This window comes from Pristiophorus japonicus, chromosome 16 (genome assembly GCF_044704955.1).
Source record: "Pristiophorus japonicus isolate sPriJap1 chromosome 16, sPriJap1.hap1, whole genome shotgun sequence".
Classification (NCBI taxonomy): Eukaryota; Metazoa; Chordata; class Chondrichthyes; family Pristiophoridae; genus Pristiophorus; species Pristiophorus japonicus.
Window position 1 is genome coordinate 68,693,135 of NC_091992.1, and position 12,106 is coordinate 68,705,240.

General features: G+C 43.3%; 1 protein-coding gene across 4 annotated transcripts in view; it reads right to left on the reverse strand.

Moving 5' to 3' along the window:
- Window positions 1–3,152: 3,152 nt before the first annotated feature.
- The window catches only part of dhx33 (DEAH (Asp-Glu-Ala-His) box polypeptide 33), a 71,999-nt gene continuing 63,045 nt past the window's right edge, over window positions 3,153–12,106 (reverse strand). For all 4 annotated transcript variants that reach the window (XM_070857412.1, XM_070857409.1, XM_070857410.1 and 1 more), the window contains 3 exons: window positions 11,222–11,425; window positions 7,752–7,838; window positions 3,153–6,217 (listed from right to left, as the gene is read on the reverse strand). In XM_070857412.1, coding sequence (XP_070713513.1) covers window positions 5,909–6,217; window positions 7,752–7,838; window positions 11,222–11,425 — 600 coding nt within the window. In that variant the 3' untranslated portion in view covers window positions 3,153–5,908. The remainder of the gene's footprint in view (window positions 6,218–7,751; window positions 7,839–11,221; window positions 11,426–12,106) is intronic.

Here is a 12,106-nt window from a genome sequence, read left to right on the forward strand (position 1 = left end):
TGGTCTTTACCCTATCCGTCATTGTTCGTAAATGTAATGAATCAAACGAACAAAAGTAAAGTAAATAAAAGATGAATCAAGTTAAATGAATAAGATTAATTGAATTAAATGAATAAAATTAACAAATAGCTCAAATACAATGATGAAATAACTAAATGAAATACAATGAATGAAATGGATATCAAATAAAGTGGAAAATGAAACAAATTAAATGATTTAATTAATGAAATGAATAAAATGAAAATAAATTAAGGAATCGAATCTAATGAATGGAATGTATAAAAGAAATAAATAGGAGTAGGCCATTCGGCCCCTCGAACCTGCTCCGCCATTCAATAAGATCATGGCGGATCTTCTACATCAATTCCACTTTCCCGCCCATATCCCTTGCAATAGCAAAATACTGCGAACACTGGAAATCTGAAATAAAAACAGAAAATGCTGGAAATACTCAGGTTAGGCAGCATCTTTGGAGAGAGAAACAGAGTTAATGTTTCAGGTCGATGATCCTTAGTCAGGACCATATCCCTTGTTTCCCTTAGAGCAGTGGTGGGCAAAATACAGCCCCGCTGGATGGGACAGAAATAGAACGCGAGCTGGAGCTTGACCTGCACATTCCTCTATCCACTTTCACTTCTCATGGGTCAGAGCCAAAGAAAAATCAAAGTGATACTTCATTAAAATTAATCATTTGCAATGCAATTTTCGAACTGCAGCCAAAGAAAAATCAAAGTAATACTTCATTAAAATTAATCATTCGAAATGCAATTTTCCCTGGCCCGATCTTAAAAGGATGCGTTCCATGATTCTGGCCCCCAATGGAGTACACTGCGTATTTGAATATGCCCTATCCATGTTAGAGTGAAGTCCTGGCTGCACATCTCCACACCTTTTACCAAAGAAAGTGACCGGCGCTGCAACTTTCCTCTCCCGCTATTCAGAGTACGACGGCAGGGGAATTCTCATCTGGCACCAATTGAGACGGCATTTCTGATCTTTGCAGAAGTGCATTAGGATGACTGAGGTGGGGGAATTGATGCTGACACAGGTTCTAAAGAGGGTCCAGTTCATTTTCAACTTTTATATTTGATTCATTTCTAAGCAGTATCGAATACATGTTGTGTATTTAAGATACCACCTGACTACTATCTGATTGATGTTTATGTATGCGATGTTACTTCGATTTTTATTTTGCGCATGGTCCCATTAAATTTGCTGTGCATCCGGCCACTCTGCAGCCGCGCATGCACAACATATCTTCCGGCGGCAGGAGCTGGGGAGCAGCCTGTGTGGGACCGCACAGCCACGCACTTAGGGTGAACATTAGTGGGCGACTCTCAACAGCTCACCAAAACTTGCTCAATGGCTCTCCAGCCCACCCCTGCATGAGAGGCCAAAAATCTATCGATCAGTCTTAAATATACTCATCATCTGAGCATCCACAGCCCTCTGAAGTTGAGAATTCCAAAGAGTCACAACCCTCCCAGTGTGAAGAAATCTCTCATCTCATTGCTAAATGGCCGACCCTTTATCCTGAGATAGTGACCCCTAGTTCTAGACTCTCTAGCCAAGCTAAACAGCCTCTCAGCATCTACCGTCAAGCCCTGTAAGAATTTTATACATTTCAAAGAGATCGCCGCTCATTCTTCTAAACTCCAGTGAATATAGGTACATTCTACTCAATCTCTCCTCAAAAGGACAATCCCCCCATCCCAAGAATCATAAGCAAACATTGAAATAAAATAAAAATAATGAAGCTAATGAATAAAATTAATTATGTAATCAATAAAATGAAAAGAACAGGAAACGAATCAAATGAATGAAATCAAATGAATCATATCACAGAAACAAAAATAAATTGTGAATAAAGGAAACAAATTAAAGATATGGAATAAAATAAATGAATCAAATGATAAGGAAATGAAAGAATGAATTAAATGATTAAAACAAATTAATCAAATGATTGATGTGAATTAATGAATGCAATGGATTGTATCAAATCATTGGAATGAAATCTATTGCAGTAACAAAATGATTATCAGGTCAATATAATGAATGGAATGAACCAAACTGAATCAATAAATGATGCAAAGAAAGTGAATCTAATGACAGTGCAACACAGCATGGAATCATGCAGTGTAGTAATCGTCACCAATCAAGTAAATCAGTAACGGAATCATACACTAGTGTAGTAATCGTCACCAATCAAGTAAATCAGTAACGGAATCATACACTAGTGTAGTTATCGTCACCGGTCGAGTAAATCAGTAACGGAATCATACACTAGTGTAGTTATCGTCACCAGTGGAGTAAATCAGTAACGGAATCATACACTAGTGTAGTTATCGTCACCGGTCGAGTAAATCAGTAACGGAATCATATACCAGTGTATGATTGTTACTGGAACAGTAAATCAGAGGCCTCCAGAGTAAATACTCCAGGAGAACGCAAATTCAAGTCCAACAATGGCAGTTTGAGAATTTTAATTTGTTTTTTCCAGTATCAGTGACTATGAAACTGTTGGATTGTCAAAAACCCAACTGTCTTAGGGATTGGAAACCTGCCATCCTTACCCAGGCTGGCTTATACATGACTCCAGTCTCTCAGCATGTGGTTAACTCTTACCTGCCTTCTGTAATGGCCTAGTAAACCACTTGGTTGCATCAAACCTCAGCCAGGCTGATGTTGCACTTTTTGGATTTAACATCCAATCTTCCTTTACTCAAATGAAGTTTGTAAATCAGTGACACGGGAGCTTTGTTCATTCCCCATGGATTAAAGTACATTCACAATCAAAATACCCATTAAAGTTGCCAATTCATGGATTTAGATTTTCAATGTCAACATTCTGAAGAGATTGAATTTTTAAGTTGATAGACAAATTCATTTCTTCTCCCAATATTCTCTTCTGAAGGCTCGGACACACCGAGATGCAGTTCCACAGGTATCAGACACTCTCGGGAACCTTCCAAAATTACCATTCTTCACGTGCGAGCTTAAACTGTGAATATGAATATCCACATGCACACATTTTCCAGAAGTCATTGGGTAGCAATCTGGCCCAACGTAGCACAGGAAGTTGTTTTCTGATTCTGAATTTGGATTACACTTTACATGGACTTCAAATGAAGGTCCAAAATAAACCCACAAACTTAAAGACAAAGATTTATTCTTCTCAGGCCACACTATGCTAAATAGTGTGTCACATGTTCCAATAGGTACAGCTTTCAGAGAACAGGTTCACAAAAATTAAAACAAAATTGCGCATCATGAGTTTACAAAAGTTAATATGAAAATCCAAAATGTTTCGGTCTGGATTATTCGTGCAGGGCGTGCAGGGTGTGCCGAGCGTGGCAGGGTGTGCCGGGTGTACCGGGCGTAGCAGGGTGTGCCGGGCGTGGCCGGGTGTGCAGGTGCAGGGTGTGCCGGGCGTGCAGGTGCAGGGTGTGCAGGTGCAGGGTGTGCAGGTGCAGGGTGTGGCAGGGTGTGCCGGGCATGGCAGGGTGTGCCGGGTGTGCAGGTGCAGGGTGTGCAGGTGCAGGGTGTGCCGGGTGTGGCAGGCGTGCAGGTGGTGCCGGGTGTGGCAGGCGTGCAGGGTGTGCAGGTGCAGGGCGTACAGGGTAAGTGCCTCTAACCCCAGAGTACAGCCAGTTAGGTAAACATAGCATTGGCTTTTCTCCTCTCTGCACTATCAAATTCCTCATTTGAAGACCACTTTTTCTGTTCATTACAGAAAAGAACACTAATTTACCTTGAGCAAAAGATTGGATTTATAGCTCACTTACTGAAGACATGTGCTGCCTGACCTGCTGTGTGTTTACAGCATTGTGTGGAAAGCAGTATTTGGACTGTGCTTGTTACCAGCAATGAGTAGCCTGATGGATGCCAGATGCGTTCAACCTCACTTACAGTGATGGTTATAAAGAAAATAACTGAATGAAGTTGAACCCAAGCAAATCTACAGAACTTAAAGCTTTTACAAAATTCAGTTCTGTCATACTTACATTGTGCCCTGTAAACTGATGCTCTGTTTTACAATTACAGAAATTTCAGTTATGAAACTTAAAAAAAATTTGAATAGAATAAATGTAACTCAGCCTTTAGATTTACACACAAAAGTGTTTTGGTGTACCCGTTGGTGAGTGCAAGAGCACGCATTCACACCTCCATCTCATCACACGCAAGCTTCTGCTATCACCACAACCACATGGGAGGCATCCTGGGCTGCATCACCCACACACAGCTACAGAGTAGGATTGGCCCGCATCCTTCATCAGCTGGGAATGTGCGTGCTTCAGAAAAAATAAAACTTAAAGGTATTGTACAAAAATAGCATAAAGAAGATTTAATATTTGTATCCAAATATTTAGGAAAATTCAAAATTCAAAAGTGTTAAACTTCATCAGAAATCTTGCACTAAACAAAGGCACTTCATGGTATAACCTTTGCATAATGTATAACTCAGGTCCTTGGCCCATCTGTAGCCCTCAGTCAAGTGCTTCAACCAACTCCTTTCACTTACCTGCGACAAATGCTTGACGACCCATTGCCCAATGAGCCATTAGCTGCAGTATTACAACAGGGATTTACTGTGGCATTTTGCTGTGCCACTGCAGAAATTCACTTCCACACAATTTCGATAGTTGCAACCCAAATAAATCTGAACTTCACATCCTCTCAATTATTTTGAATGGTCAGAAACCTGAGATCAACTGTCAGAAGCTGATGTGAAAGTGTGACTCCAAAAGAGAGCAAGTAGTTTTGGCAACCTGTACAAAAAAACATCGGCGCAGGAACGGTAAAATGACAGCACCAGAGACCGTTGGGGGGGTATACGATCATTGGGCACCTCAAAGTGCAACAAAATAATATAAAGTGGAATAAACTAAATAATCAAGAGTTTGAGTCCACTGGAGTGTAAATGTACAAGAGATGAAGAGGAGAGGCTTGCAGGTTAGATTCCCTGGACAGTACCAATCTGTATGAGGAAGTTTGTGTAGAATGGGCCGATACTCTCTGGAGTTTGGAAGAATGAGAGGTGATCCCATTGAAACATACAGGATCCTGAGGGGGCTGACAGGTTGTTTCCCCAGGCTGGAGAGTCTAGGACTAGGGGGCACAGTCTCAGGATAATAATCGGCCATTTAAGGCAGAGATGAGGAGGAATTTCTTCACACAGAAGGTGGTGAATCTTTGGAATTCTCTACCCCAGAGGACTGTGGATGTTCATTGAGTATTTTCAAGACTGCGATTGATAGATAGATTTTTGGAATCAAGGGACATGGGGATCGGGCGGGAAAGTGGAGTTCAGGTTGAAGATCAGCCATGATCTTATTGAATGGCAGAGCAGACTCGAAGGGCTGTATGGGCTACTCCTGCTCCTAATTCTTATGTTTGTTTGTTACAGACACACTCTCATTCACTCTCTTTCACACTCGCTCACGCACACTCACCCAGACGCACTCATACACAGACTCTCACACACATGGATGAATTTCCCTGAGATCTCACAATAAGAAAATGACAAAAAGCTGAAGCTGGTTATCTCCCTTCTAGCTGATGCTTAGAGTGGTTCTGATGCTGATGCTCCATTCCATGAATCGATCGTGGAATAACGGGCCGTTGTGACACTAGTGTCATAAGTGGTAAGCTAATGTTGTTGGTCAGTGCACTTCCTTGACTGATGGTATTTCAGTTATGTGTAGCTGCTGTTATTGACGACTGGAAAGCTGCACCAAAGAAGCCCAATGATGCCTTGGTTCATATCTGCACCACTTTGCAAGTAATAAAAATGTTCTTCAAAAGGCAGACTGCTCAGCACAAAATCTGGTGGTTATTTGTCTTCCAAAACCTGACGATGCTGATCTCTACACCAGGGATGTTGGAAGCACTCGAGGCTCTTTGTGCATTAGCTCTTTGCTCCTTTCAACTTTCTGCCAAAGTATCCTGGGGCTGCCTCATAAAGCCAATCAGCATCCACCACACACAAGTCCCGCATGTAGCACTTGGAGGTGTGGAGTAGCTCATTGTACAAGACGTAGGAAGGTTTGCAGTGGAAGAGGACGGAGGAGGGATGGATAGCCACAGGCTGCCGAGAGTCCAGGGTCGCATAGGTCCCATCCGGCTGCAGCTCCGCAGCATTCAGAAACAAAGCGTGAGCCAAGCACCGCCGGATATTGCCCGTGTCCGAACGGGAAGACTCCAACTGGACTCCGAACTAAAATAAAAACAAATTCAAATCAGAGAGTCACAAACGCACTTTTAATCTGATCAGTTAAACATCTCCACTGTGCAGTGTGATACTGAGTCAGAAAGGCCAGGAACACCCCAGTTTGTGCCGTTACCAGATCTCAGCTTGAAGGGATATGGGACTGCGACAATTGACTGCAGCAACTCTGGGCAGCAAAAACAGTCAACCAGGCTTCCTGGTCCCAATCGCTGTCCAGTGAGCACTGCTGAACTGTCTACTTGTGTGGACGTCAAGCGAGAACAGGATGTCTCTTTGCCTGAATAGCCTGCCGACATTTACAAAGCTCACTCATGAAGAATGGCTGCCTGGAATGACGTGTACACAGGGAACTACTCCCGAGAATGAGTCCGTCCCATCAGGAAAACAGAGTAACTGACACAGTAGCTGAGGACCTCCTTAGATTTAAGATATCACACAAGCTCTTACGACGGGCCAAGGAAAGGTAGCCAAAAGAAACTATTTTAAAAAATAATGTGTTTTAATAACGTGGCAACAGTGCCACGCAGTGGAAGAACAAGGCAGGTGCTCAGTCCCATTGAGTTACATAAATTTATAGCACAGAAACAGGCCATTTGGCCCCAACAGGTCTATGCTGGTGTTTAAGCTCCACACGAGCCTCCTCTCACCTTACTTCATCTCGCCCTATCAAAATATTAACATTTAGGATAAAGAGGAGGTATATAAAAGGTTGGCAGTCCTCAAAGTAGATGTCACCCGGTTCGGATGGGATATATCTGAGGTTACTGAGGGTAGTGGAGGCTCTGGCTACAACCTTCCAATCCTCCTTGGCTATTGGGGTGGTGCCAGAGGACAGAAGGATTGCAAATGTTACACCCCTGTTTAAAACAGGGAAGAGGGATAAACCTGGCAACCAGGCCAGACAGGTGGTGGGAAATGCCACACTCCCGGAGGTTTCCTGCACTGCCTGGCTCTTCCTACCCCGCTGGTGGCTACCCACTTACTATTATCCATGCAAATCTTGTTTGCACCTTCTCCAGTGCCTCCATATCCTTTTCCATAATATGGAGACCAGAACTGTGCACGGTACTTCAAGCGTGGTCTAACCAAGGCTCTATACAAGTTTAACATAACTTCTCTGCTTTTCAATTCTATCCCTCTAGAAATGAGCCCCAGTGCTTGGTTTGCACGTTCCGTCTTTGTTAACCTGCATTTCTATTTTTCATGATTTGTGTTTCTGTACCCCTTTGCTTTTCTACCCATTTAGACTCTCATTTCCCAAGCAGTATGTGGCCTCCTTACTCCTCCTACCAAAATGCACCACCTCACACTTGCCTGTATTAAAATTAATCTGCCATTTACATGCCTAGTCTGCAAATGTGTTGCAGCCTCAGCCATGATGTTATTCCTAGTAGACCAGGCACTTCCTCTCCCTGTTGGGAAGAACCACACCTGGCCAACTGTTTTCTGCTTCCTTGTGTGTTGGCATCACTACACCCGCCCACTTCAGGGAGAACGTGGCTTGGTAGAAATGCACCTTTACCTTTGCACAGATGTCCCGAAGCTGACGTCTGACCTCTGCCACCATCGTCATGTTTCGGCTGTTCACAAAGTTCTCTCGGCACCATTCCTGGGAAGCAGACATCGAACAAAACAAAGATGGAACATGATACAAAAATCTGGAATGTGTTGGGCACACAGCTGCTTCAGTAATCAGAGAATCGACAATGTACCTGGCATCCCAGGAACTACATCAATTCCTCCCCTCTCCAATTGTTTGCCTCCTCAAGGTGCGCAATTGTATTCAGCGCCAATTCCCAGAGGCAGCAGCAACGTACTCACGTGGCTGTTCTTTCTGTGAGAGCCGCAAGAGAGCTCGTAACCTCTTCACATTGTCAAGCTGGAACCTGTCTACACCAGGGGCCAATATCGTAATCGAACACCAATGTTTAAAACGGACCATTTCTACCATTGGCATCCAACAACTTGTGTATATTGGTCACTGACAGTTCTTCCAATCATGTTACAGTCTAGACTATCAATATTAAATAGGATATAAACCTGGCGAGGATATGAGAACTGATGATACACCAGCTGTACAAGTACTCAATATTCTTTCTGCCTTGTATTTTACCAAGAGACAGGTAGCTTATTTGATCTGGAAAGGGACCTTGGCGAGGGTGTTGCAAGAGTAACACTATTCACACCACTACCAACATGGTTACTGAACAGCTGTGCAAAATGAAGGTGAATAAATCTCAGGGCCGGATAAGATGAACCTCAGGATCCTTAAGGAAAAAAGGGAAAAAATTGCAGGAACTCTTCCAGAAATCACTGAATGCTAGAGGGGTGCCTGGGCACTGGGGAAACGGCAGGTGTGACACAGGAAACGACAGAGCAATGAGTTTGACATCCATTGGGTAAAGCTGAATAAACCCATATTAAAAAGTTAAGATCATTGACCAGCTGGATTGAAATAAAATCAAAGGGCAGTCAATTAAGGTTCATTAGGGGAGGTCTTGCCAATCTAACTTACTGGTTTTCTTTGCGGGTGTGACAAAGGAATAACAACGATTTTCTTGAGGGTGTGACATAGGGATAAGGCGGTGGATGTGGTGTACTTGGATTTCAATACAGCCTTTGAACAGTTCCTCTGGAAAGGCTGGTACTGAAAATACAAGTGGGAATCAGGGGAGATATTTTTACTATGGATACGTGATTGGTTAGCTGAATGACCCAGTGCATGGTGGAACAGCAATTGTTATGAGCCTGAGAGAATGTTCCCGTGGGGTCTCACAGGGGGCTGTTTTGGGACTTTGTTTACCATTTTTAAAACTGATCTGGAGCCAAAAGTCACAAGCACAGTGGCTAAATTTGATACAAAGCTAATGAAGGTGGTAGAGTTCAAAGCTTCGCAGGATAAGCTACAGGAGGAATAGAATATACTTGGGAATCGGGCAGACAGGTGGCAAATGAAATTCAATGTAAAAAAAAAATGCAAAGTGCTTCACATGGGGACAAAAATCTAGGAAGGGACTACTACTAAAATGGAACGAAAATAAGGTGTGGGAGAAATGACAGATCTGGAGTTCCTGATTGATAGTAAACTGACGCCATCACAACAATGCTTGGCAGCAGAGAATAAAGCAAATTAAATGTTGGAATGTGATGTATTAAATGATCAATATTGAGCCAAAATAGTGAGTTAATCCCAACGCTTTATAAACTATTGGTGAGATCGCACAGAATATGGTGTACAGTTCTGGTCGCCACAGTACGGATAGGATACTGTAACTATTGAGAGGATGCAGAAGAGAGCAACCAAAATGATTGAATTGAGGAGCGATTATGTAAATTAGGCATATTCTCACTGGAAGAGATTTTCAGAATTTCAAAAAGGGATTAGATAATGTCAGCCATGACCAGCTGTTTTGCCTTGTCTAGAGCAGTATAACTAGAGGACATGGGCCAGTGCTTGACAGGGGGGGGGGGGTAAATTCAAAAGTAATCTGCCGATCAGTACTTCAGTGAGCGAGTATTCAATCTCTGGAACAGGTTCCCGTGGGAGATGGTAGAAGCAGTTAGCATGATTCATTCAAATGCAAATTAGATAGTTTTCTGACAGAAAATAATATTTTAGTATAGAGTGCATGAGTAATTTGAGACATAGGGCCCAAGTTTCCACATGATTTGCGCCTGATTTTTCGGAGCAACTGGTGGAGAATGGACTATCTTAGAAATCGCAATTCTCCACATTTTTTTTTCTGCAGTTCTAGTCAGGTAGAACAGTTCTACTTTGGAACAGAATTTTTTCTTCAAAAGGGGGCGTGTCCGGCCACTGACGCCTGATTTGAAAGTTTCCACAGTGAAAACGTACTCCAAACTAACTTAGAATGGAGCAAGTGAAGATTTTTGTAGAACTGAAAAAACCTTGTCTACACATTAAAAAAATCAGGCGCAGGTTACAAATTAGGCGTCCAGAACGAGGTGGGGGAAGGGAAGTCATTAAATTCTATAATAAATCCTTATTTATACTTCTATAAATATTATACAAATAAATCCAACCTGAATAAACATTTATAAGCAAAGAAAAGATTAAATAAACCATCTTCCTACCTGTGTGAAAGTGCTTCAGCCAGGGAGAATGCTGCAGACGTTCGTTCCCGCGGGGGGGGGGGGGGGGGGGGGAGGAGGAGAAGGCCGTTCGTTCCCGCGGGGGGAGGAGGAAAAAGCCATTCGTTCCCGCCGGGGGGGGGGGGGAAAGAGAGGAGGAGGAGAAAGCCGTTCGTTCCCGTGGGGGGGGGGGGGGGGAGGGAGGAGAAAGCCGTTTGTTCCCGACGGCAGGTGGGGAGGGGGAGGGAAACGGCTGCCTCAACTTTCTGAGGCTTCCTGCAGCCTTCTCAGTGCTGATGGCAATGTGCTTTTATTAAAAAATGTTAAAAAATTAAACAGCTACAAAAATGGCCGAGTGCCAATGTTTCCTTCACACTGCACGTGCGCGAACACTCCAACGCGCACGCGCAGCGTTGCCAGCAGGAAAAAAACTAATTTAAATGGTACCCGCCCCCTCCCACTTACAAAATCGGCGCGAGTGTAGGCTCCGCCCCCCTGGGCGCCGCGCCAAACAGACAAGGAGCTGCAGGGCGCTCCAGAATCGCGCGTTTTTTTTCCGGCGCCATTTTAGGCGCGAAAAACGGGCGCCCAGCTCGGAGGGGCGCCCATTTTTTATCGTGTGGAAACTTGGGCCCTATTGGTGAGTGCAGCAGGCTTGGGAGGAACAGGTCACTTTGGACCTATGTTTCCCAAAGCTTTCAATCAACTGGGGTTTTCTTAACTCATGTCTGGGTCTGTTATATCCTAAATGCTGCCGATTGATTGCTGTGATTAGACGTTGTATCATGTGACTACCAGGATAGTAGAAGGTGAATTAGATGGACCTTGGTCTTATTTTATCTAACAATTCCTATGTTCCCAAGCTCCCTCAGAAAAAAAATTTGAAGGAATACTTTTTACCTTATGTCCTCCTACATTTTTAAAGGCATGATATACGTTAAGTAGGGTCATGTGATCACCCTCGCTAGAGATGAACTTCTTCCTCACAGAGTGCACTTCGTCCCGCTTGGCAAGTGGGTTATAGAGGACACTGTCCACAGAAAACAATGAAATAATAGTCAGGATCTCTTCAGTGCAGTGAAACTCTGGGGACAGCAGTAGAGTCTGTTAAAGAAAGGAAGACTTGCAGTTATATCGTGCTTTACCATGTCTCTCAGGAACATTACAAAGTATGTACAGCACAGAAACAGACAATTCGGCCCAATACATCTATGCTGGTGTTCATACTCCACGCGAGCCTCCTCCCACAGCTCTTCATCTAACCCCATCAACATATCTTTGGTTCCTTTCTCCCTCATCCATTTATTTAGCTTCCCCTTAAATGAATCTATACTATTTGCCTCAATCACTCCCTGTGGCAGTGTGTTCCACATTCTCACCACTCTCTGGGTAAAGATGTTTCTCCTGAATTACCGATTGCATTTATTATTGTATCTTTTATTTATGGCTCCTTGTTCTGCTGTCGCCCACAAGTGGCTACATCATCTCTACGTCTATCCTATCAAACCCTTTCATTACTGTAAAGAACCTCGATCAGTTCTTTCTTCTCTTCGAGAGAAAAGAGCCCGAGCCAGTTCAATCTTCCCTGCTAGATATAACCTCTCAGTTCTGGTATCATCATTGTTCATATCATTTTTCCACATTCTCCATTGCCTCTATCACTTTTATAGCACTGCAAGTGTTTCACTTACAATAAATTACTTTGAGGTACAGTAACTGTTACGTGGACAAAATCAACAGATATTTTGTGCACAGCAAAACTCCTGAAAAAACAATGAGATGAAT